Raw genomic sequence first — 27,346 nt, forward strand, 5'->3', positions numbered from 1 at the left:
CTACTTATCAAATGAACACCTTGTCAAAATGAAAAGGGTACCTTTATACCTAACGAAAAGACTGTCTTGCTTGAGGTACAAATGCTAGGTTTCATAATACCAAACTATAACAAAATTAGTTAAGCTACCTTCAAAAGTAAGCACTGTAATATGACAATAGAGACCGATCATAAGTAAAACAGTTGGGTTTCATTTTCATTCATATAACTACTAGGAACCTTTGATATCATTCACTCTGTTCCTCATTTCTTTCTACCAGCCAAAATTACCTTTTAAAACATTAAACTACTGAAATTCTCTAATGTAATGTAATTTCAGTACATAGCCTCTATCAAATTCTTACTCAAATTCTGAAATCACAAAAAATTCACAAAAATAAATCATACCAAACACTGACACTAACAAACAACTTAATGACAAAATCTAGGTGAAAATTATATTAATTACAAGGTAGACAGAAAGGTCAAGATTAAGAAAAATTACCTAAACTCTGCTTCAGGAAAATTCCTATCTGAAAGCTCACAGATCTAAGGCTCATCCCAAAGGAAGAACCGAATAGCTGGTCAGCTTCAGTGAAGTAAGGTACTATCCATGCTCCCATTCCCAACTTTCTATATCCTGACAGAGGATGTGTTAAAAAGAAAGAAAACACCAAGGCTGGGCAAGGTGACTCCTGCCTGTACTCTTGGCACTTTGGAAGGCTGAGGCAGGACTGCTTGAGCCCAGGAGTTCAAGACCAGTTTTGCCAACATGGAGAAACCTCCTCTCTTACAAAAAATTACAAAAATTGGCCAGGCATGTAGTGCCTGCCTGTAGTTCCAGCTACTTGGGAGGCTGAGGTGGGAGAATGACTTGAGCCTGGGCAGTTGAGGCCACAGTGAGCAATGACTGCACCACTGCACTCCAGCCTGGGTGACAGAGTGAGACCCAGTCTCAAAAAAAGAAAAAGAAAACATCAACAGAATAAGTAGCGAGGGTGTGTCAGGGTATCAGGGCAGCAGGAAAAGGACTAGCAGTAGCACAGAGAATTCTGGAAATTTATAGTCCCATCTGTAGAGGCATGGAGGCCAGGCCGAAAAGTTACTCATGGCGCAGTGTATTCAAAACTTAAGTTTTACCCTCAACAACTTAAAGTAACATACCTCAAAATAGTAAGAGCCATCTATGACAAACCCATAACCAACATCATACTGAATGGGCAAAAGTTGAAAGCATTCCTCCTAAGAACTGGAACAAAACAAGGATGTCTACTGTCTCACCACTCCTATTCAACATAATACTGAAAGTCCTAGGCAGAACAATCAGGCGAGAGAAAGAAATAAAAGTCATCTAAATGGGAAAAGAGGAAATCAAATTATCTGTCTTTGTTGATTATTTCTTTTTTTTTTTTTTTTTGAGACAATCTTACTCTGTTACCCAGGCTGGAACGCAGTGGCATGATCCTGGCTCACCGTAGCCTCTGTCTCTTGGGTTCAAGCGATTCTCTTGCCTCAACCTCCCGAGTAGCTGGGATTACAGGCATGCATCACCATGCCCAGCTAATTTTTGTATTTTTATTTTTAGTACAGACAAGGTTTCACCATGTTGCCCAGGCTGGTCTCAAACTCCTGAGTTCAAGTGATCCTCCCACTTTGGTCTCCCAAAGTGTGGAGATTACAGGCGTAAGCCACAGCGACCAGTCTACTGTTCATGTATAATTCTATACCTAGAAAACCCTACAGATTCTGTCAAAAGGCTCACAAATCAGATAAATTACTTCAGTCAAGTTTCAGCATATGAAAATCAGTAGCACCAGTTGTGATGGCATGGACTTTGTAGTCCTAATACTCCAGGGGTGAGGCCAAAGGATCAACCGAGCCCAGGTGTTAAGGCTGCAGTAAGCTGTGATTGCGCCACTTAACTAATTTCGTTATAGTTTGACATTATGAAACCTAGCAACTCCAGCCTAGGCAACAGAACATGACCCTGTCTCAAAAAAAAAAAAAAAAATTAGTAGCATTTCTATACAACAATAACATTCAAGCGGAAAAAACAAATAAAAAATGCAATCCCATTTATAACCACAAAAGACATAAAATACCTAGGAATACATCTAATCAAGGAGATGGAAGACTCTACAAGGAGAACTACAAAACACTGCTGAAAGAAATTATAGATGACACAAATGGAAAAACATTCCATGCTCATGGATTCTAAGTGTCAACATCATTAAAATGTCCAGACTGCCCAAAGGAATCTTAAAGACTCAGCACAATTCTTATCAACTTACCAACCTCATTTTTCATGGAATTAGAAAAAACTATTATAAAATTCATATAGAACTAAGAAAGAGCCCAAACTGCCAAAGCAATCCTATACTACAATGCTACAGTAACCAAAACATGGTACTGGTATAAAAATAGACACATAGAACAATGGAACAGAACAGAGAACCCAGAAATAAAGCCACACACCTACAACCAACAATGGGGAAAGGACCTCCTAATCAATAAATGATGCTGGGGAAACTGGCTAATCATATGCAAAGAATGAAACTGGACCCCTACCTCTCACCATATACCAAAATCAACTCAAGATGGATTAAAGACTTAAATGTAAGACCTCAAACTATGAAAATCTTAGAAGAAAACCTAGGAAATACTCTTCTGGACATTGGCCTAGGCAAAGAATTTATGACTAAATCCTCAAAAGCAACTGTAACAAAACCAAAAATCGACAAGTGGGACCTAATTAAACTGAAGAGCTTCTGCACAGCAAAAGAAACTATCAACAGAGTAAACAGACAAGGTACAGAATGGGAGAAATTATTTGCAAACTATGGATCCGACGAAGGACTAATACGCAGAATCTACAAGGAAGTTAAATCAACAGGAAAAAAACAAATAACAAGCAAAGGACAGGAACACACACTTCTCAAAAGAAGACATACGAGCAGCCAACAAACATGAAAAAAATTCTCATCACTAATCATCAGAGAACTGCTAATTAAAAACACAATGAGATACCACCTCACAACAATCAGAATGACTCCTATTTGAAAGTCAAAAAATAACAAATGTAGGTGAGGATGAAGAAAAAAAGGTAACACCTAATACACCATGTCCTTTCCCTATCGTTTTATTTTTGTTGACTTTGTTGAAGATCAGTTAGTTGTAAGCGTGTGGCTTTATTTTTGGGTTCTCTATTTCTCCCCTTGGTGGGACTGCAAATTACTTCAGCCCACGCGAAAAGCAGAAACTTCTCAAAGAACTAAATCAGAATTACCATTTGACTCAGCAATCCCATTACTGAGCATATACCCAAAGGAAAATAAATTATTCTACTAAAAAGACATCTGTATTAGTATGTTTACTGCAGCACTAATCACAATAGCAAAGACACAGAATAAACTTAGTTGCCCATCAATGGTGGATTGGATAAAGAATATGTGGTACATATATACCACGGAATACTAAGCAAACATTAAAAAGAAAAAGAAAAAGAAATCATGTCCTTTGCAGCAATACAAACATAGCTGTAGGCCATTATTCTAAGTGAATTAATGCAGAAACAGAACCAAATATCATATTCTCACTTATAAATCAGAGCTAAACATTGAGTACACACAAACAAAGATAGAAACAAAACAGACATTGAAGCCTCCAAAAAAGGGGAGGGAAGGAAGAGGGTAAGGGTTGAAAAATTATTTACTGGACACTATGTTCACTATTTGGGTTTAATAGAAGCTCAAACCTTGGCATCACACATTATACCCATGTAACAAACCTGCACATGTAGCCCCTGTATCTAAATTTTTTTTAAAAATTAATTCAGGGTATATTAAAGTACAGAAATACAGAACAGTATTTCATGTTTAAAAATGAAACAATATGTCAAAAAGAATTACAGGCAACATTTTTCTGATCTTAGGGTAAGGAAAGCCTTTCAAGGAGAAAAAGTATCCTAAAAGAAAATTGTTGGTATCTCTGACTGCATATCAATTAAAAAATATCTGTAGCACAAAAAGTACCATAAATTGAATTCAAAGGCAGATAGGAAAAATATATTCAAAATACATTGCACAAGATGAATAGTGTTAGTATATAATTTTTCTTTTTTCTTTTTTGAGACAGTCTCTCTGTGTCTCCCAGGCTGGAGTACAGTGGCATGATCGTGGCTCACTGCAGCCTCCACATTTTGGGTTCAAGTGATTCTGGTGCCTCAGCCTTCAGAGTATCTGGGATTACAGGTATGCACCACCATGCTCAGCTAATTTTTTTTTTTTTTGTAAAGATAGAGTCTCATTCCATCACCCAGGCTGGAGTGCAGTGGTGTGATCTTGACGCACTGGGCGTCTCCTGGGTTCAAGCGATTCTCATATCTCAGCCTCCCAAGTAGTTAGGATTACAGGTGTGTGCCACCACACCCAGTTAATTTTGTACTTTTAGTAGAGAAGGGGTTTCACCATGTTGGTCAGGTTGGTCTCAAACTCCTGACCTCAAGTGATCCACCCGCCTTGGCCTCCCAAAGTGCTGGGATTATAGGCGTCAGCCACTGCCCCAGCCTAATTTTTGTATTTTTAGTAGAGATAGGGTTTGTCATATTAGACAGGCTGGTCTCAAATACCTGATCTCAAGGGATCCACCCTCCTCAGCCTCCCAAAGTGCTAGGATTACAAGCATGAGCCACTGCACCTGGCATATAAATGTTTTAACTAAAACGAAAAGAATAAACGCCTCAATTTTTAAAAAGAGGCAATAGTTATGACCAGCCAAATCACAGAAAAAGCCATGTATCAGAACACATTTAATAATAAATTTAGACTCACTAATAATAAAAGAAACACAAAGTAATTATAGGCCTCTATTTTTCACTTACCACAAATGTTTTTATTAGTAGTATCAGTACTATTATAACACCAAATGCTGGTTTGATGGTTTCATGGTGTATAATTATCTCCGAACACATCAAGTTGTATATGCTAAATATACAGCTCTGTCTGGGCAGAGTCGCTCATGCCTGTAATTCCAGCACTTTGGGAGGATGAGGTTGGCAGATCACCTGAGTTCATGACCACCCTGGCCAGCATGGTGAAACCCCGTCTTTACTAAAAATACAAAAATTAGGTGGGCATGGTGGCGTACGCTTGTAGTCCCAGCTACTCAGGAAATTGAGGCACGAGAATCACTTGAACCTGGGAAGGAGAGGTTGCAGTGAGCCGGGATTATGCCACTGCACTCCAGCCTGGGTAACAGAGTGAGACTCTGTCTTAAAAAATAAATAGGCTGGGCACAGTGGTTCATGCTTCTAATCTCCGCACTTTGGGAGGCCAAGGCGGGCAGATCATGAGGTCAGGAGATTCAGACCAGCCTGACCAACACAGTGAAACCCCATCTCTACTAAAAATACAAAAATTAGCCAGGCGTGGTGGCACGTGCCTGTAGTCCCAGCTACTTGGGAGGCTGAGGCAGGAGAATCACTTGAACCCGGGAGGCAGAGGTTGCAGTGAGCCGAGATCATGCCACTGCACTCCAGCCTGGGTGACAGAGCTAGACTCCGTCTCAAAAACAAGAATAAAAAACATAAACAAAAAATAAATATCTACAGGTTTTATACACCAATCATACCAAACACCAAATGCTGTCAGTTGTAGGAACAGTATAAACTGGTACAACTTCTTCAGAAAACACTTTAATAATATCTACAAATAGCTTAAACAATGTCCATACAACTTGTCTCAATGGAGAAGAGTTTCTTTTTTTTTTTTTTTGAGACAGAGTCTTGCTCTGTTACCCAGACTGGAGTGCAGTGGTGTGATCTTGGCTCACTGCAACCTCTGCCTTCCAGATTCAAATGATTCTCCTGCCTCAGCCTCCCAAGTGGCTGGGACTACAGTCGTGTGCCACCACACCCGGCTAACTGTATTTTTAGTAGAGATGTGGTTTCACCATGTTGGCTAGGCTGGCCTTGAACTCTTGACTTGAGGTGATCCACCCACCTCCCAAAGTGCTGGGATTATAGGCATGGGCCACCACCCCTAGACGGAGAAGTTTTTTAAATGCACTGCTTTTATATAATAAAATGCTACGAAGTTATTGGATGACAGGATTTTCTTTTTTTTTTTTTTGAGACGGAGTCTCGCTTTGTCGCCCAGGCTGGAGTGCAGTGGCCGGATCTCAGCTCACTGCAAGCTCCGCCTCCCGGGTTTACGCCATTCTCCTGCCTCAGCCTCCCCAGTAGCTGGGACTACAGGCGCCCACCACCGCGCCCGCCACCACGCCCGGAGAGTTTTTTGTATTTTTTTTAGTAGAGACGGGGTTTCACCGTGTTAGCCACGATGGTCTCGATCTCCTGACCTCGTGATCCGCCCGTCTCGGCCTCCTAAAGTGCTGGGATTACAGGCTTGAGCCACCGCGCCCGGCCGGATGACAGGATTTTCATCTTCTTTTATACATATCTGTATCTTCCAAATTTTTACATTCTAAATTTTTATAACAGCTACCAAGCTGAAGCAGAGGCAAACCAGGTAAAACCTACCAAAAAGAAACTGTATTGGCAACTATCAATTTATACGCATTAGGGATTTAGTAAGTGGGGGAGGGAATGTGTAGGATAGGTTATTACAAGGCCAACAACAGTGGACTACGACAGGGTGTGCTCATTTTTTAATATTAACTGATGACAGCTACTATTCTAGGCCTCAGAGATACAATCTAAAGCAAAACAGACAAAAATCTATGCCTTTTTGGCACCAGCAACATTCTAATGAAGGTACAGTTAGTTAATACCTAAAGCTGTTTCTGTTGTCTTGCTTGAGAAAGGAGAAAAAAGAAAAAAAAACAACCTGAGGGACTATGGAGAAAATGTCACAAAACAAAAAAGCAGTAGTTCAGGTCTGTAATCCCAGCTGTTTGGGAGGTAGTGGAGGGAGGATCATGAGGCCTGGAGTTTGAAACCAGCCTCAGCAACACAGTGAGACTCCAGTGTCCACAAAAAGTTCAAAAAATTAGCCAGGTGTAGTGGTATATACCTGTAGTCCTAGTTACTAGGGAGGATGAGGCAAGACGATTGCTTGAGCCCAGGACTTACAGCAAGACCTCTGTCACTTTAAAAAAAAAAAAAAAAGCAGAAACAGTAATCAAAGATTCAAAATAAGCACCTACATCCAAAAACATTCTGCAACAGGCAGAAGAAAAGGATGATAAAAGAGATGCGGAAGAACTACAAGGAAACTCAAAACCAAAAAGCAGATTTAAAACATATTTTGGGGCCCTCGCAATTAGGGCCATTAGAATGGCCACTATTAAGAGAACAGAAAGTAACAAGCATTGGTGATTCAGAGAGACTGAAACCCTTATACATTGTTGGTGGGAATATAAAATGGTACAGCCATTATGAAAAACAATATGGAGCCAGGCGCGGTGGCTCATGCCTGTAATCCCAGCACTTTGGGAGGCCGAGGTGGGCGGATCACGCGGTCAGGAGATCGAGACCATCCTGGCGAACACGGTGAAACCCCGTCTCTACTAAAAATATGAAAAAAAAAAAAAAAAAAATTAGCCGAGCGTGGTGGCGGACACCTGTAGTCCCAGCTACTTGGGAAGGTGAGGCAGGAGAATGGCGTGAACCCAGGAGGCAAAGCTTGCAATGAGCCGAGATTGCGCCACTGCACTCCAGAATGGGCGACAGAGCGAGACTCCATCTCAAAAAAAAAAAAAGAAAAACAATACGGAGGTTCCTGGAAAACGGAATTACCATATAACCCAGCAATCCCACTTCTGTGTATATATTCAAAATAATTCAAAGCAGGATCTTGAAGATACATTTGCACACCATGTTGATCACAGTATTATTCACAATAATCAAGAGGTGGAAGCAACCCAGATGCCCATCAATGAATGGATAAACAAAGTGTGGTATATAGATTTGAATGGACTATTGTGCTGCCTTAAAAAAGGAAATCCTGTCGTTTGCTGTAACATGGATGAAACTCGAGGACATTATATTAAGCAAAATAAGCCAGTGCCAAAAGGACAAATACTGTATGATTCCACTCATAAAGTGGTCCAAATAATAAAAAGTGAGAGTAGAAAAGTGGTTGCCAAGGGCTGGGAGGAAGGAGGGAGAATTAATGTTTAGTGGATACAGAGTTTAGGTGTTGCAAGATGAAAAAATTCTAAAGCTCTGTTGCACAATAATACAAATATGCTTAACACTAATGAACTGTGCACGCAGAAGAGATTAAAATAATAAATTTAATGTTATGCGTTTTTTACCAAAGTTTTCTTAAAAAACCTATCGAGGCCTTAAAGAGAAAAAGTAATGTGGTAGAAAAAATTAAAATTACAGATCTGAATAGTATCATTATAGATGAATCTTAATAGACAGATCAAAGCTTTTTTCCTATAGAAAATACCTTATCTCTGCAGCCCACAAAACATTCACAAAAACTGACCATGTTTGTTAGGTCACAAAGAAAACCCAATAAGCAGAAACAGTAAACGTCATTCTCTGATTATAGTGGAACAAAATAGAAAAATTTTAAAAACTCAACCTGTCAGACCTCTGAGTCCAAGCTAAGCCATCATATCCCCTGTGACCTGCATGTATACATCCAGATGGCCTGAAGCAACTGAAGATCTACAGAAGAAGTGAAAATAGCCTTAACTGATGACATTCCACCATTGTGATTTGTTTCCGCCCCACCCTAACTGATCAATGTACTTTGTAATCTCCCCCACTCTTAAGAAGGTTCTTTGTAATTCTCCCCACCCTTGAGAATGTACTTTGTGAGATCTACCCACTGCCGGCAAAACATTGCTCCTAACTCCACCGCCTATCCCAAAACCTGTAAGAATTAATGATAATCCCACCACCCTTTGCTGACTCTCTTTTCGGACTCAGCCTGCCCGCACCCAGGTGAAATAAACAGCCTTGTTGCTCACACAAAGCCTGTTTGGTGGTCTCTTCACATGGATGCGTGTGACACAACCCACCTTATGATCTTCCAGTAGGAGTATTAACTAATTCAACTATGTCAATATTTAAAATGTTATACCTTTTGTATTAACATTTTGCTTTTATGCATTTATTTTATGGAAACAGTTGGACAAGTACACCATATTCATCTTGGCAAAGAAATTTTGTAAAAAAATTGGGCCAACATAAATGTTAACCAATAAATATTATGCCTGTTGATGCAAATCTGTATTTACTGACATGAAAACATAAGTGAGGGTGAGAGGCAAATTTTTTAAAAAGCATACAACTATGAATTATGTAAAATTATTTCATATAGTACGTGCCTATATAGAATCATTTTGAAGAAGACTATATAGACACATACTACTGTATTATACAGGATTTTTAACTGTCTTCCTTTTACTTATTTTTATAACTAAAATGTATTATTTTCATAACCAGCTATTTTCACGTATTTTAAAGCTGAGAGGAAAGTTTCAAAGGCTTATTTAACAAATATCTCATCATAGCATTAAACACTATTAATGAGGCCGGGTGCAGTGGTTCACGCCTGTAATCCCGGCACTTTGCGAGGCCGAAGCAGGCGGATCACGAGGTCAGGACATTGAGACCATTCTGGCTAACACGGTGAAACCCCATCTCTACTAAAAATACAAAAAATTAGCCGGGCGTGGTGGTGGGCGCCTGTAGACCCAGCTACTCGGGAGGGTGAGGCAGGAGAATGGAGTGAACCCAGCAGGCGGAGCTTGCAGTGAGCCAAGACCACACCACTGCACTCCAGCCTGGGAGACAGAGGGGAGACTCCGTCTTTAAAAAAAAAAAAAAAAAGACAATAATGAAAATAACAATAATAAGCAATTAATTGACAAACAGCAACATATAAACTGAGCTAGGTGTTTAAACTGATCAGGGGACTTCAGCTTTCCTCATTTCCTGTCCCCACCCCCATATGATAAATCAGGCTTCATTTGCATATGCTCTTCCCTTAGTTTGTAAAGCTTCTCCGTATCTCTTGGTGGAGTTCTCTCTAACCTTTGAGGTGAATGACAAGTAGCCAAAAAAAAAAAAAGATTTCCAAGTGGCATTAAAAAAAAAAAAAAGGCATAAACAAAAATTTAAAATATGTCCCCATCACTACAGGACTTGATTTATCAGCAGTTCATGCTAAAACCTACGCAACAAAATTTTTTCCTCACCAATTCCAGGCTGCTTGTCAATATTCCTTCCCTTCCACCAAAAACATTCATAGAACTCATTTATTTTAATTATCACTCCAGTGAATGGTGTAGCGTCACCACAGAACTCAGGAATCATCTTTGACATCTCTCACTTCATGCCACCTCTTTTTCCCCACAAACATATAATTCATCATTAAGAGCTGTTAAATTTACCACATAAAGATCTTTCAAATACGTCTCTTTCTATTTCTACCACCTCCTTTCTTTTCCAAGTTCCATCATCTCTTGCCTGGACAACTCCAAAAGCCACCCTAAATGGTTTCCCATCTATTCTTTGACTCCTGGAATGTCTTTTCCACAAGGAAACCAAACGGTCTTTGTTAAGCATGGCCTGCCAGACCCTCAAGCTCTTAACGGCACCTTCTTTTAGGTCTCTGAGGTCAGTAGGCTTAGGCTTCTCTGGTAAAACTGTGGTCTTTCCTACTATAAGAACACTGCACGTGTTACTCCCATTGCCTGGAAAGTTCTCGCCAAATAAATCCTATCCTTCTAATCTCAGTTCAAAGTTCATTTCCTCACGGAAACCTTCCCTGATCCCGACTAGCTATCTCTCATACCACCACATACATAATCTTTATTCACAGCACTTAACACAAATTGAATTTTATGTGTGTGGTCAGTACATGGATTAATGGCTGCATCTGCTCTTGCTGTGAAGTCCATGAGAGTACTGAATTGAATTCTCTGCAGGAAGCAAAGTGCCTGCACAGAGTAAGTGCTCCAATATCTGTTGAATATGCAAATATCAAGTCTACAGTAAAGTAACCAACATGATCTCTGTAACTCACAATTTCTCCAATTCAGCATTTTACTACTAATCTTGATGAGTATCAACATCCAAATCAGCCTTTGGTCTTTATTTTCTTGCTGTCATACTATGAAAGCCAAGGCTGAGTAGTTGTAAATTTAAATAAAAATCTGTTTTTGTAACAGTTTTTCATTTACCTCTTAAAACTATATTTAGAAGTTGGCTGTCCTAAAATTACAGCAGTAGATTCTCAAATTAACAAAACTTTGAAAATCCTGCCATATTCTACTTATGTTTTGAAATCTCAATTTCATTTAATCTACTATTCTCAGCAAATCAATTGTCAAATGTTCAAGTAAATATTAACTGCAATGGGTTGTAGCCAATAATCTCTTTAAACTGCAACTAATTCAATGATATAGATTTGATTACATGTTAAATCACAGCTACTTGTGAGGCTGAGGCAGGAGAATCGCTTGAGCCCGGGAGGCAGAGGTTGCAGTGAGCTGAAATCCAACCACTGCACTCCAGCCTGGGCGATAGAGCAACACTCTGTCTCAAAAACAACGGAATTTTAAGCTCTGATTAGAGAACTTCCTTTTTCTATGTTAAATGTTAAACGTCCAAATAAGTGGAATAAATTTTTTCCAAGTATGAAGCCAATATAATCAAAAGTATCTAATTATATTGCTCAATCGATATAATAAACCAAAGACTCAGATACACAAGTAATACTATGCCAGTCTGATAGGTTCTTGAGATGGTCACATCTTTAGCATATTTAGTTCCTGGCATACAGCAGGTATTACACACAGCCTGGGCAACATGGCAAGACCAGGTCTCTACAAAAAATACGAAAATTAGCCGGGCGTGGTGGTGGTGCGCGTCTGCAGTCCCAGCTACTTGGGAGGCTGTGGTGGATCATCAGAGCTCAGGAAGTCAAGGCTCTGTGATCATGCCACTGCAGTCCAGCCTGGGTGACACAGAGAGACTCTGTCTCAGAAAAAAAAAAAAAAAGGAAGAAAGGAAAAAAAAACGAGAATAGGTAAGTTACTCTACAAGCTTGATCTCTCAGCACTGTGTTGCTATTTTGTTGACTAACAATTGCAAAAGTGGTACAATTACCAGGTGAGATATTGAGGTATAGTTATTTTTGATAAAGTACTCATGATCAATATGAGGGGAAACAGTCAGTTGAAATGAAGGTAAAATAGTTCTCTTTTGACTGTTAGCAGTGGTAATTAATGAAAAACTGCATTTTATAATGCTGACTTCAAATGGAATTTTAAAATTCTCATGTTTATCCTCAAATGTATTAGCTTCCTGTCCTTTCTCAAACAAACTTGCAAATTAATGTCAAAAGATTCTAGCAAAACCAGAAATCCAATATTCACTTTACCACAAACAGATTAATCTATGGGAGAAAAAGCAACAAGCTAAGGTGATATGTATTTGGTGGCTCATATTAATAAAGTTATTTCCCATCTACAGATTTTAAAAAATGATCTCTGGTGGATAGTGTCAGAAAAATAAAAATAAAAATAATTTTTAAAATGGAAGTATTTTTGTTATGTAACATGCTCAGGGTGACTGTAAAAGAAAATTATTAGGCTTTTGGGACAGGTCTGTACTTAAAAACAAAGAAAAACAAAGTATCAAAAGTTCAAGTGAAGTACCTACTACTTTTTTTTTTTTACGTTTATTTGAAGGACTGAATGCCCTTCCCTACGTTTGTTTACACATTTTGAAAACCTTGCTATGAATAGCGTTGGTGGAAGATACACCTGGTAAATCATTGTGACAAGTGTTCCAAAACAAGCAAATGTAAAAGTGAATTTTGGAAAAGCAAAAATGCAACCAAGAGATAAAGTAGGATACAGAAAAATTATATTAATTTGAAAACTGCAGTTTTTAAACTACTTAAATCTGTAAGTATCACAACACTTAACAATCTTTAGGTTGGTAAAATGATTACTACCTTCTAATTTAAAAATTAAGGAAAAAAGTTAATGGTTAAACCATCCTCCCATTTGCAGTATTACATGAAAGATGACATATTTCAGGCACATAGTACACCGTACAGGGAGGTTTTTTGCTTCTTTTTTTGAGACGGAGTTTCGCTCTTGTTGCCCAGGCTGGAGTGCAATGGTGCGATCTCGGCTCACTGCAACCTCCGCTTCCCGGGTTCTAGCGATTCTCCTGCCTCAGCCTCCCAAGTGGCTGGGATTACAGGCATGCGCCACCACGCCAGGCTAATTTTTATATTTTTAGTAGAGACGCGGTTTCTCCATGTTGGTCAGGCTGGTCTCGAACTCCCGTGGTCTCGAACTCCCGACCTCAGGTGATCCGCCAGCTTCGGCCTCCCCAAGTGCTGGGATTACAGGCATGAGCCAGCGCGCCAGGCCTTGTTTGTTTTTACTCAGAAGAAATTGCAATGTTTTTAGTTTTTACTCCAAAAATAAAGTCTCACCATCTTATTTTCTAACTCAAACATCACCTTAAACTGATTTTTTTAACATTATTTTAAAGATTTGCTTGGTCTTCAGTGAGTAAGCAAAAAGCTAGTTGGAGAAGTAGAAAATCTAAACTTTAATATACTAATACATGAAGTTCTTAAAAGAAGGGTTTAAGTGAATGATGGCCAACACCAGCATTCGGATGTATCAGGACTCTGATTATTTACTAATCTGGCTATCCTGGGATGGTCAGTTTATCCTGAGAAAATGTCATCTTTGGGGGTTTAAGATTCTCATTTCTATAATTTTACAATTTTGGTGTTTTTTCCCCCAATCTTTGGAGCTTTTCAATCCCCACCCGCAACCTCCCTTACCGTATAAAAGGCATCATTGCCCTGTTCCTAACGATTAGGTTAAAAACAAAATCATTTAAAGAACACTGTCGAAAACTGCCGAGATCTTTTCTGTGAATACACAAGACAACTGAAAGGTAGAACGAGATGCCAGAGCAGGCAACTCCTGGGAGGCAGGTGAGGGGTGAATGCGAGCGAACTGTCAAAGTTTAGAAGAACAACGTGCTCCTTTTCTGACACTTTGGAAATGGCAAACAGAACCAGCATCCCCAGACCTCCCCTCCACGCCCTCCAGCTGTCAGACGCCCCATTCGCAAACTCAACAGTCCCCCCAGCAAGTCCTGGAGAAAAACGGCGTCTGTCACTCCCGGATCCTCTCCAACGACCCGAATTAACCTTCACCTAGCCAGGGAGCGAGGCCGCCCAACATAACCCCGGAAAAGAAGGCAGGAAAAGTGAACTGAGTGACAAATGCTTGGCGCTCCTCCGCTGACGCGGCGCCTACTCATCCCCATCTCCGCAGGCAGTCGGGGTGGCTATGGCGTGACGCCGCCGACAGGTCCTCCGTACTAACAGGTGTCCCCCCGTCTTCGCCTTTCAGCGTTTAACCTTCTTGCGCCCTCTTTCCCCACTCCCACTGTTCTAGGAGGCAAAAATCAAGTGAGCAGTTGTACCTGGAAAAGGAGGGCGGCCTGACCGCTCTAAAAGGGCCCGCGAGAAGGCTGGCTGTGGAAGGGCGCCCGCACCGTTCTGCGAGGCCAGCGAAGATGCAGCCAGCTAGGCCGCGAAGCCGGGGCCTCGCGTACCCAGCGGCGCCGAGCACAGGCGCGGCGGGGTGGCCGGGGCCCACTGCACATACTCACCAAATCTGGAACTTGAGCAGCGGCCCCGTGGCGTACTGCATCTTTAATCTCTTGCTGGGCACGCCGCCCAGATTGGCCGAGGCCTCGCTCCGGACCATCGCCGACGCCGCCACTAGGAGAAGCAGCAGAAGCCTCATCTTAATTGAGCCAGCCGCTTCGGCCGCCCTCAGACTGAGACTGCAGCCAGCCCAAAGCCCAGGCGCTAGCTGCTCCCCACTGCGCAGGCGCGATCAGCCAAGGTCGGGGGGAGGGGAGCAGTAATGCGCCTGCGCGGCCCGGCGCCTGCGCACACTCCTGGAGTGAAGAGCCGACCTGTTTCGCTGTCCTGACTCGCCACCATCTTGGTAGTGTGCAAGACTCTGGGACGGCATGAGAAAGGAAGAGAGGGGAGCAAAGGAGCTGGTGGGGTGTCACAGGGCCCATGTATGAGGCAGATTTGAGTTCTATATCCAGTTTTGCAATTTATCCATTTATCTGCCTGAGACACTTGGAAACACCTACTTGACAGCCCTGATTCAAGTGTTGGCGGATAGGAGGGAGGAGACTCCTGACCCTCAGAATGGTAATGCTGAAATTTTTGGGGTGTCCTGTTTATGGCCTTTTCTTTGATCTTACGATATTGCTTTCTCCTAAAAGAATATTAAACATAAGTTTTAAGAAACCTTTGAACAATTCCAAACGTATATTATACAAAAATAGAGTAACTACCTTAGCAAGCTTTAACAGTTACTAACATTTTGACGTTCTTGATTTGTCTATATCTCTAAACACTTCTTCCCTTCCTGGGCATATTTGGAAGCAAATCTCAGACGTCATATCATTTCATCTCTATATATTTAAACACGGTCTCACTGTCTGAAGTGCAGTAGCATGATGATAGCTCACTGCAGCCTCACACCCCTGGGCTCAAGCAATCCTGCCTCAGCTTCCCAAGTGGTTAGGAATACAGGCGCAGGCAACTATGCCTGGGTTACAATTATTTAAGCACATATCTCTAAAAAAGAACTATTATTTGAAAAAAAAAATGACCACAGTATCATTATCTCACCTTTAAAAAATAGTAATTGCTTAGTATTAAATAGTGTTCAAATGTCTCAATAACTACTTATTTTCCTACTGTTCATTTGTTAAAATAAGAATCAAAATTAAATTTTTACATTGTCATTGGTTGATGTGTCTTTTAGGACAAGTCAAAAACTTTTAAGACCAGGAACACACCAGTAATTGAACAATTTTGTTTATTATTAATTGCAGCAAGAGGGATGCTATGGTTTGAATATATCCCCCGAAAAGCATGTGTTGGAAATTTAATGCCCAATGTAACAGTGTTGGGAGATGGGGCCTATGGGAGGGGTCCACCCTCATGAATGGATTAATGCCAATTATGAAAGGGCTTGAATGGATTAATGCCAATTATGAAAGGGCTTAAGGTTTCGATTTCTGTCTATTGCTCTTTCACTTTTGCACTCTCCTGCACATTTACCTTCCTCCATTGGACGACAGAACACAAAGTCCCCATAAGATGTGGAGCGCTTGATCTTGGAATTTTCAGCCTCTAGAACTGTAAGAAATAAATCTGTATCTTTATTAATTACCCAATCTCAGTTATTCTGTTATAGCAGCCCAGATGGACTAAGACAGGGGAACGCACACCACGGGAAACCATGAGAAGACTCAATAAGGAGGTGTTAGGATCTGAGGCTTGATTGGATGATTTGGAAAATGGAGCTGGGGTGCTGAGTGGTTCTTTTATCAGAGGTGTTCAATCCAGAGTGACTTCACCTTGAGTAGGGACTAAGTAAAATGAGGTGGATACCTGCTGGGCTGCATTCCCAGGAGGTTAGGCATTCTTAGTCACAGGATGAGATAGGAGGTCAGCACAAGATTCAGGTCACAAAGACCCAGCTGATAAAACAAGATACAGTAAAGAAGCCAAAACCAAGATAGCGACAAAAGTGACCTCTGGTCGTCCTCACTGCTCATTATATACTAATTATAATATATTTGCATGCTATCTCCTTTACTGCTTATTATATGCTAATTTAACACACTAGCATGCTAAAGGACACCCCCACCAGCACGGTGATAGTTTACAAATGCCATGGCAACGTCTGGAAACTACCCTATATGGTTGAAAAGGAAGAGGAACTCTTTATTCTGGGAAATTCTTGCCCTTCTCCCCAGAAAACTCTTGAATAATTCACCCCTTGTTTAGCATATAATCAAGAAATAACCATAAAAATAGCCAATCAGCAGCCCTCAGGGCTGCTCTGTATATGCAGTAGCCATACTTGTATTCCTTTACTTTCTTAATAAACTTGCTTTCACTTTACTCCATAGACTTGCCCCCAATCCTTTCTTGAGTGAGATCCAAAAACTGTCTCTTGGGGTCTGGATCAGAACCCCTTTCCAGTAAAATTAGATTTTTTTTTTTTTTTTTTTTTTTTTGAGACATAGTCTCACTCTGTCTGCCTAGGAAACCAGCCTGGGCAACATGATGAAACCCTGCCTCTACAAAAAATTTAAACATTAGCTGGGCATGGTGGCACACACCTGTAGTCCCAGTTAGGAGACTGAGGTGGGAGGATCACCTGAGCCAGGAAGGTCGAGGCTGCAGTGAACCCTGATGGCTCCACTGCACTTCAGCCTGAGTGACAGAGTGAGACCTCGTCTCAAAAAAAATAAGATAATGGGTGGTACAGCTAGCCATAAAATGTATTTAAACAATTGCCCCCAGGCATCAGGAGTGGTGTGACTGAAGTTCCATACTCCTGTTTCCCTGGACCTCATAAATTTTGCATACCTTGCCAGGCACAGTGGCTCACGCCTGTAATCCCAGCACTTTGGGAGGCCGAGGCAGGCAGATCACAAGGTCAGGAGATCGAGACCATCCTGGCTAACACGGTGAAACCCCATCTCTACTAAAAATACAAAAAATTAGCCAGGCGTGGTGGCGGGCACCTATAGTCCCAGCTGCTCAGGAGGCTGAGGCAGGAGAATGGCGTGAACCCAGGAGGCGAAGCTTGCAGTGAGCCGAGATTGTGCCATGGCACGCCAACCTGGGTGACAGAGCGAGACTCTGTCTCTAAAAAAAAAAAAAAAAATTTGCATACCTTATATAGCTCAGGCTACTCAGGTATTTTCCTTTCCTCGGGTCGAATTGTTAAAGCAGCAGCAGTCCCTCTTCGTGACCAAGAAAAGGAATGTTTGGTGTTTTGTGGGTAGCACAGTGACCTGTTTTTGGTCTGAGCTTAACAAAATTAAATATCTTTTTTTTTTCCTTTTGCAATTTCTTTTATCTATATATCTCCCAACCTGCCCTGCCTCTTTGTCTCTTTTTCCCTTGCGACTTATTTGCTGAAGAAACCATGTGTTTGTGGGTTTTGCTGCTGATTACAAACTCATATACTGTCCTTTTTTTTTTTTTTTTTTTTTGAGACAGGGTCTCGCTCTGTTGCCCAGGCTAGAGTGCAGTAGCGCCATCTTGGCTCACTGCAACCTCTACCACCTGGGCTCAAGGGATTCTCCCACCTTAGCCACCTAAGTAGCTGGAACCACCACGACCTGCCTTTTTTTTTTTTTTAAATAAAGATGGAGTCTCGCTATGTTGCCTAGGCTGTTCTCAAATTCTTGACCTCAAGTGATGCTCCCACCTTGGCCTCCCAAAGTTCTAGGAATACAGGCATGAGCCACCGTATCCTGCCATGGTGTACATTAATATATATCTCTGTCCTGTGTATTCTCTGTAAATTAGTAGTTACATCTAGAGGACTAGACACTTTTAAGTTTAATCCTTTTGGCAAGACTATAAAGAAGGTTTTTATCTTCATAACTTATTTTAAAAATTAGACGTAAGTACAAGAACAGACACAGAATGATTATTGCCATTTAACATAACCCTTGCAAATAACAGATGGTAAATTGGTACCAACATGATTATAAACAAAAAGCAAAACTCTGGCACTAAGATGGCATGGTAGTATTGATACTGGTGAGCTAGGGAAGATCTCAAAACACTGGTGGGACCCTTACCCTGGTTGTTGTCCAGGCTCTTGATGCCATCTCGGGAAGGAATTCAACAAGTCAGAAAATAGTGAAAGTGGTTGGGAGTGGTAGCTCATGCCTGTAAACCCAGCACTTTGGGAGGCTGAGTGTGTCCATTTCAGTATCAAAAGTAAGAAATAAGATACCCCATACAAAATTTGATTAGCAAGCTCAATTATCTTGTGGTGGCTTCTTCATAATAAAAATATAATAATAATAATAATACAGTGGATACATGTTTTTCTCAGCATCTATTCCTTCTTCTGGTAATGGTACCTCAGTTTCTCTTCAGGGGACCAGCAAGACCCTATTGCACACAGTCTTGGGACTACCACTTGAGGTACTCAAAACATTCCCACCAGAGGTGTACCTGTGTCCAAAGCCAAAAGGTATTGAAGCTGATTAATTCTAATAGAAGAATGTGGGGAAAAGGAAGAGAGATCAGCCTGTTACTGTGTCTATATAGAAAGAAGTAGACATAAGAGACTCCATTGTGTTCTGTATCTGAGATGCTGTTAATCTGTGACCCTACCCCCAACCTTGTCCTTGCAAGAGACATGTGTTGCGGTGACTCAAGGTTTAATGGATTTTGGGCTGTGCAGGATGTGTCTTTGTTAAACAAATGCCTGAAGGTAGCTTGCTGGTTAAAAGTTATCACCATTCTCTTAATCTCAACTACCTAGAGACACGTACATGGCCAAAGGTCGCAGGGACCTCTGCCGAGGAAAGCTAGGTATTGTCCAAGGTTTATCCCCATGTGATAGGATGAAACAATGTTGCTAAAAGGTTTATCTCAAGGCACAGGATTTTCCTTTGAACTTATTCATATCACAGAGGTTTTTGTTCTTATGTCTTACTGCTAATTTCCTCCCTAAAAATGATCCTATTGTCCTGCCACTCCCCTGTCTTTAAGATGGTAAAGATAATTATCAATAAATACTAAGGGAACTCAGAGGCCGGTGCCGGCGTGGGTCCTCTGTAAGCTGAGCGCCGGTCCCCTGGGCCCCCGCTTTTCTTTCTCTATACTTTGTCTCTGTGTCTTATTTCTTTTCTCAAGTCTCTCGTTCCACCTTACGAGAAACACCCACAGGTGTGGAGGGGCAGGCCACCCCTTCAGAAGAACCCTAAGGAAAGTTCTAGACCCCAAACTACTCTGGGTATTATCTTCTCCAGGGCCTCATTCTTCATCTTTTCCTTTTACTCTATGAGCTACCACACATTTTGTTTGCAAACCAAGAACCCTGACTTAGAGCCCTGTATCATCTTGGTTGATTCCTGAGAGGAGAACAGGGAACAGAGTGGCTCAGGAACAAAAACGGGAGAGAAGTTATTCTTACTGCATAAGTAACTTTTGCATTTTAAAATTTTGTGCTGTTGTCATGTAATACTTATTCAAAAAGTAAATCAATGTTTTAGAATTCAATGAAAAATAAAGTCCTTAACATAGTGTTAAAAAATTGAATTATGAAACAGTAAAGTGTTATCACATTATTATTTGTGTATTTTTTAAAGTACATAAAAAGGAAGACATGGATCAAAATGTTTTGCTTGGATATATTTCCTGTTAAACATATGTTATTTTGGTAATAAGGAAAAAAAGATAGTTGAGCATGGCGGCACGCACCTGTGGTCCCAGCTACTTGGGAGGCTGAGGTGGCAGAATTGCTTGAGCCCAGGTGTTTGAGGCCACAGTGAGCCATGACTGTACCACTGCACTCAAGCCTGGGTGACAGAGCAAGACCCCATCTTAAAAAAAATACCAAATAGGTCAGGTGCAGTAGCTCATGCCTATAATCGCAGCACTTTGGAATACTGCAGAGCGGAGGATCACTTGAGTCCAGGAGTTCAAGGCCAGCTTGGGCAACATGATGAAACCCTGTCTCTACAAAAAATACAAAAATTAGCCAGGCATGGTGGTGCACACCTGTAGTCTCAGCTACTGAGGAGGTTGAGGCAAGAGGATCGTTTGAGTCAGGGAGTTCGAAGCCGCAGTGAGCCATGATCACACCACTGCATTCCAGCCTGGGTTACAGTGCAAGACCTTGTCTTAAAAAAAAAAAAAGAAAAAAAAAAAAAAGGCCAGGCACGGTGGCTCACGCTTGTAATCCCAGCACTTTGGGAGGCCGAGACGGGCGGATCACGAGGTCAGGAGATCGAGACCACCCTGGCTAACATGGTGAAACCCCGTCTCTACTAAAAATACAAAAATTAGCCGGGCGAGGTGGCGGGCGCCTGTAGTCCCAGCTACACGGGAGGCTGAGGTAGGAGAATGGCGTAAACCCGGGAGGCGGAGCTTGCAGTGAGTGGAGATCGCACCACTGCACTCCTGCCTGGGCAACAGAGAGAGACTCTGTCTCAAAAAAAAAAAAAAAAATTAAATAAGAAAAATTTACAAAGGAAAAATAGAGAAGTGGAAAACAAAAATCTCCTCAGTTCTTGGTGGCTCCTAACCCAGAGCCAGCAGTCTTGGTGTGATTGGCCACTACCTCTTCCTCTTCTAGGGAACAGGGGGATGTCCAGAAACAAACTAAAGAGCTGCTTATAGGTCAGAGGGAGGTGGAATTTTAGTACCTTCTATGCAGGGTTGGCATTATGGGTATGTGACCTATGCAGTCACACAGGACCCTGTAGTTGGTTTAATGCTCTGTTGTCACAGCTTTGACATTCTTAATAATTTTGAACAAAGAACTTCACATTTTCATTTTGCATTGGGCGCTGCAAATTATGAAGCTGGTCCTACTTCTATGCCCAAGGCTGATCGCTACTCTACCACCATTAATATTACCAAACTGTCCATTTGAAATTCCTTGAAAAAGTTTTTCACTGCAGTGTTTAAAATCCAAATGTCTGCTTGAACTTTGTGATCTAAATGTGTTATTTCAATCAATAAACTATGAGCCAGGCATGGTGGCTCACACCTGTAATCACAGCACTTTGGGAGCCAGAGAAGGGAGGATCACTTGAACCAAGGAGTTTAAGAGCAGCCTGAGCAACATGAGACCCTGTGTCTTTAAAAAAAAAAAAGGTTATTTTTTGAGACAGTCTTGCTCGTTGCCCAGGCTGGAGTGCAATGGCACGATCTCGGCTCACTGCAACCTCCGTTTCCTAGGCTGAAGTGATTTTCTTGCCTCAGCCTCCCAAATAGCTGGAATTACAGATCCGCATCACCATGCCCAGCTAATTTTTTTTGTGCTTCGTAGGAGAGAGAGAGTTTCGCCATGTTGGCCGAGCTGGTCCCCAACAGCTAGCCTCAAGTGATCCACCTCCCCCGGCCTCCCAGAATGCTGGGATTACAGGCATGAGCCACCACACCTGGTGTATAACTTTTTTCTAAATTTAATCAGGCATGGTGGCATGTACCTGTAGTTCCAGCTACTCAGGGTGCTGAGGTGGGAGAATCGCTTGAACCCAGGAGGTTGAGGCTGTACTAAGCCATGATCATGCCACTGCACTCTAGCCTGGATGACAAACTAAGACCCTGTTGCAAAAAAAAAAAGTGTGAATGTATTGTCTCAGATATGACTAGGGGAGTGGGAGAAGAGCCACAAGTTAGGGACTTCAGTTTCCCTAAATGGGGACCAGATGTCCCTGCTGGGAAGAGGGAAGAAGATGCAAAAACAAAACAGAGTGGGCACAAAGATTCTCTCCAGTGAAATCACAATTCTAGGATTTGCTCTTTAGTTTCAATGAACATAGTCAAACAAAACTGTGCCTGGAAGTAATTTTGCCGAATAGTGTAAAGGCAAAAACCTCTGCTTTGCCAGGCCTGAGACTCTAAAAAATACAGCTGACTTTACTTTAAAAAAGAATTTAAGTCCTAAAAGGTTTGTGGATGTATTCCCAATCATATAGTGCCTGATTTGCAACTACTTCTGGGGTGAATCCCTGGGTTACCCATTCCTGGTTACCCGTTCCTCTCACTTCAAGAGTACTTATTCCCAACTCTCCCACTCAGTCCTCAAAAAAGAAACTGAGGTGGTGTCCTGGATGATGGCTCCCACTTAATTGCAAGGTCTCTCCCTCACTGCCCCCTTTCCTTCTCTCTTTCTCTGTCCCTCTTATGTATATCTCTTTCTCCATAATGCCTTTCTCTCTTTCGCTCCTCATCTCCAGTTTTTGCTTAATGATCTTAGAAAAATCTGTTTTCTTTCTTTCCCTTCCATCATTTTGTTTGTAAATGCTGGATTACTTCAGTCATGGTTAAACTTGAGAATGGTGAATTTTATACCAGGGAAAAGAGAAGATAAGCTTATATAAAGAATCAGTATCTAAAGCACAAAAAGCATCCTTGGGAATCTCCTAAAAATTATTTTCCCATACTTTTTCCTTCATTTTAATCTGGTTTTTCTAAAATAAAAAAAGTATTCAAACTTTCAACAAGAACTTTCATTCTATTTTCTTATTTCTTATTCTGGCATTAATTTTTAAATACTACATAGTTTTTTAAAGACAATTTTTGGGAGTTGTAGGTCCACAGCAAAATTGAGCAGAAAGTACACATTTCACACATACCCCCTGCATGTATAGCCTCCCTTACTATCAACATCCCCGACCAGAATGTGACATTTGTTATAAAGGATGAACCTGGCTTGACACATCATAATCAAAGTCCATAGGTTACATTAGGGTTCACCCTTGGTGTTTTATAGTCTATGGATTTGGAAACATGCTTAATGACACATATCCATCATTACAGCATCATACAGAATATTTTCCCTGTCCTAAAATATTTATGCTCCCCACTAATACCTGGCAGCTACTGATCTTTTCATTGTCTCCATAGTTTTGTCTTTTTCAGAATATTATGTAGTTGAAACCATACAGTATGAAGCCTTTTCAGATTGGCTTCTTTCCGTTAGTAATATGTATTTAAGTTTTTTCTGTCTTTTCATGGCTTGTTGGCGCAGTTTTTTAAATCCTAAATATATTCCATTGTCTGGATGTATCACAGTTTATTCACTCATTAAAGGACATCTTAGTTGCTTCCAAGTTTTGGCAATTACAAATAAGTTTGCTATCAATGTATGCAGGTTTTTGTGTAGACTTAAGTTTTCCACTCCTTTAGGTAAATACGAAGGAGTGACATGCTGGATTGTATGCTAAAAGTATAGTAATAAACTATACTTAGTTTAGTAAGAAACTGCCAAACTGTCTTCCAAAGTGGCTGTACCATTTTGCATTCCCACCAGCAATAAATGAGAGTTCCTGTTGCTCCCAATCCTCATTAGCATTTAATGTTGTCAGTGTTTTTGGTTTTGGCCATTCTAATAGGTGTAAAGAGGTATTTGACTATCGTTTTAATTTGCATTTCCCTGATGATGTGTGATGTGGAGCATCTTTTCATGTGGTTATTTTCCATCTGTATATCATCTTTGGTGAGATGTCTGTTAAGGTCTTTTGCCCATTTTTTAATCAAACTTAACTTCATATATTAAACAACTTTTACATATTTTTAAATGAATTTTCAACTTTAATATATAAAGTTGTTTGCTTACTGTGGAGTTTTAAGATTTCTTTGTATATTTTCGATAATCCCTCTTTATCAGATACATCTTTTGCAAACATTTTCTGTGGCTTCTCAGTCTCTTGAAAATTTAAGTTAAACTTTTTTTTTTTTTTTTTTTAAATGAGCCTATACTCAGTTTTTGCATTTAAGGGTTTCACAGGCTCACCTCAACACCAATGACAATTTACAATATTCTTTCAATGGGAAAACACAGTCCTCTTTGCAAATAGTTGACTTATAAACAAACTGTTGGAACGTGATTCATTTGCACCAATAAGAGATCACTATCACAGAACAAGTTTAGGAGGACAGTGGCAGTAAGTCTAATGGAAAAAGGCTAAAGAGGGTTAAGTTTGACAATGAGAAAAGACAGACTGGACAACAGTGTAAGATCCTGTCTCTAAATAAAATAAATAGCAGTAATCTAGGCTATTAAAATGGCAAGTTTTAAATGAGTGAACATATTTTCCAGTTATGTTCTAAAATTTTGAATTCCTCATTAATTTCCCTATACTCCAGATCTTTAGAACCCTCTAGTGTCCATGTGAGGAACTGGTTTAGGTGAACCAAGTAAAATGCTTTTAATTTGTACATTCATGTTATATATATATACACACATACATATGCTGGATGCAGTGACTCATGCCTGTAGTCCCAGCACTTCAGGAGGCTGAGATAGGTGGATTGCTTGAGCCCAGGAGTTTGAGACCAGCTTGGGCAACATGGCAAAATCTTGTCTCTACAAAAAATACAAAAATTAGGTGGGCATAGTGGTGCATGCCTATAGTCCCAGCTACTGGGGAGGCTGAGGTCAGGGATCACTTGAGCAGTGATCATGTCATTGCACTCCAGCCTAGGCAACAAGGCAAGACCCTGTCTCAAAATGTATACATATATTATAAAATACAAAAAACCTTTAGAAGTGTGCTTGTCTAACTTTCAATTTAAGATAACAGACTAAGCACATGCATCTGCCTCCCTCTTCTTAGGATCTGAGTGACATGACAGGAAAGTGGTATAAGCAATAATTTTGTAGCAACATTGAAAAGAAAGAAGGACCAGTGGTCCAGAAACTGCAATCCTCCAGGAAAGAAGGAAGGACCAGTGGTTCAGAAACTGTATTAAAAACTCTAGAAAACAGAAAGATGGATTCATAATAACTGGTTTACTTATCATTTCCACAACATACCAGCGGTAAAATGAAGTTTGGGGCTGGCGAAGTACTAGAGAGGTTCCAAGAACAAAATGGAGCATTATAGAGGGAAGGAGTGGCCTATAAAGCAGCAGCTCAAGAACAGCCATGTGTCACATAACAGGGATAAGTTCTGAGAAATGTATCACTAGATGATTTCCTCACTGTGTGAACATAGAGTGTACTTACACAAACTTAGATGGTATAGCCTATTGCTCCTAAGCTACAAACCTGTACAGTATGTTACTGTATTGATACTCTAAGCAATGGTAAGTATTTGTCTATCTAAACATATGTAACATAAAAAAGGTACAGTAAAAATATGGCATAAAAGATAAAAAATGGTACACCCATATAGGATACTTAACTTGAATGGAGTTTGTGGGACTGGAAGTTGCTCTGGGCAAGTCAATGAGTGAGTGGTGAGTGAACATGAAGGCCAGGGGCATTAGTATACACTACTATGGACTTTACACTTAGGCTGTGCTAAAAATATTTTTCTTGTTTTAATAATCAATTAACCTTAGCTTACTGTAACTTTTTAAATTTATAAACTTTTAATTTTATATAACTTTTTGACTCACAGTAACACTTAGCTTAAAATACACATTGGCCAGGAACAAGCCTATAATCCTAACATTTTGGGAGGTTGAGGTGGGATGATCCCTTGAGCCCAGGAGTTCAAGACCTGAGCAACATAGTGAGACCCCGTCTCTACAAAAAGTAAAAAAAATTAGCTGAGTGCAGTGGTGCATGCCTGTAGTCCCAGGTACTTGGGAGGCTGAGGTGGGAGGATCACTTGAGCTTGGGAGGCAGAGGTTGCAGTGAGCCAAGATTGTGCCACTGCACTCCAGTCTGGGTGACAGAATGAGACCCTGTCTCAAAACAACACACAAAAAACACATTCACACACATTGTACAGCTGTACAAAAATATTTTTTCTTTATATCCTTGCTTTAAAAGCTTTCCTCTATTTAATTTTTTTTTAACTTTTAAAGACACAAACCCACACATTAGCCCCAGCCTACACAGGATCAGGGTCATCAATATCACTGTCTTCACTTTCACATCTTGTCTCACTGGAAGGTGTTCAGGGGCAATAACACACGTGGAGCTGTCATCTCCTACAGTAACAGTGCCTTCTGGAACTCCTCCTGAAGGGCATGCCTGAGGCTGTTTTACAGTTAACTTTCTAAAGTAGGGGTACACTCTAAAATAACAAGTATAGTATAGTAAATACATAAACCAGTAACAGTCATTTATAATTATCCAGTATTATGTACTATACATAATTGTATGTGCTAGACTTTTTTTTTTTTTTTTAAGACAGAGTCTCGCTCTGTCGCCCAGGCTGGAGTGCAGTGGCGCGATCTTGGCTCACTGCAAGCTCCGCCTCCCAGGTTCACACCATTCTCCTGCCTTAGCCTCCTGAGTAGCTGGGACTACAGGCGCCCACCACCACGCCCGGCTAATTTTTTGTATTTTTAGTAGAGACGGGGTTTTGCCGTGTTAGCCAGGATGGTCTCGATCTCCTGACCTTGTGATCCGCCCACCGTGGCCTCCCAAAGTGCTGGGATTACAGGCGTGAGTCAGTGTGCCTGGCCTTTTGTGCTAGACTTTTATAGGACTGGCAGCACAGTAGGTTTGTTTACAAACAGCATCACTACAAACAAGTGAGTAATGTGTTGTGCTAGGATGTTACAAGGCTATCATGCCACTGGGCAATAGGAATTTTTCAGCTCCATTATAAGCTTATGGGACCACTATCATAGTTGCAGTTTGTCAGTGACAAAAACATCTTTATGTGACACATAACTGTAGCTGATTAGATCACTAGCTACTACACTTCAGGGCAAAGACTTTCTTCCCCCAGGTGCAGAGAACAAATGGTTGTAGCATTTCCTCTGGTCGTAGTCCTGCAAACTGCTCACCAAAGACAGTACTGAACCTCAGATGATGTAGACCTCCTCAAAGTCCTGAAGAGT

General features: G+C 40.9%; 1 protein-coding gene across 1 annotated transcript in view; it reads right to left on the bottom strand.

Moving 5' to 3' along the window:
* Positions 1 to 14,858, bottom strand: part of SELENOT (selenoprotein T) — a 33,552-nt gene extending 18,694 nt beyond the window's left edge. Inside the window, exon 1 of the mRNA XM_009201521.4 lies at positions 14,620 to 14,858. Within this exon, the coding sequence (XP_009199785.3) occupies positions 14,620 to 14,756 (137 nt within the window). The 5' untranslated portion in view covers positions 14,757 to 14,858. The remainder of the gene's footprint in view (positions 1 to 14,619) is intronic.
* Positions 14,859 to 27,346: the final 12,488 nt, after the last annotated feature.

This window comes from Papio anubis, chromosome 2 (genome assembly GCF_008728515.1).
Source record: "Papio anubis isolate 15944 chromosome 2, Panubis1.0, whole genome shotgun sequence".
Classification (NCBI taxonomy): Eukaryota; Metazoa; Chordata; class Mammalia; order Primates; family Cercopithecidae; genus Papio; species Papio anubis.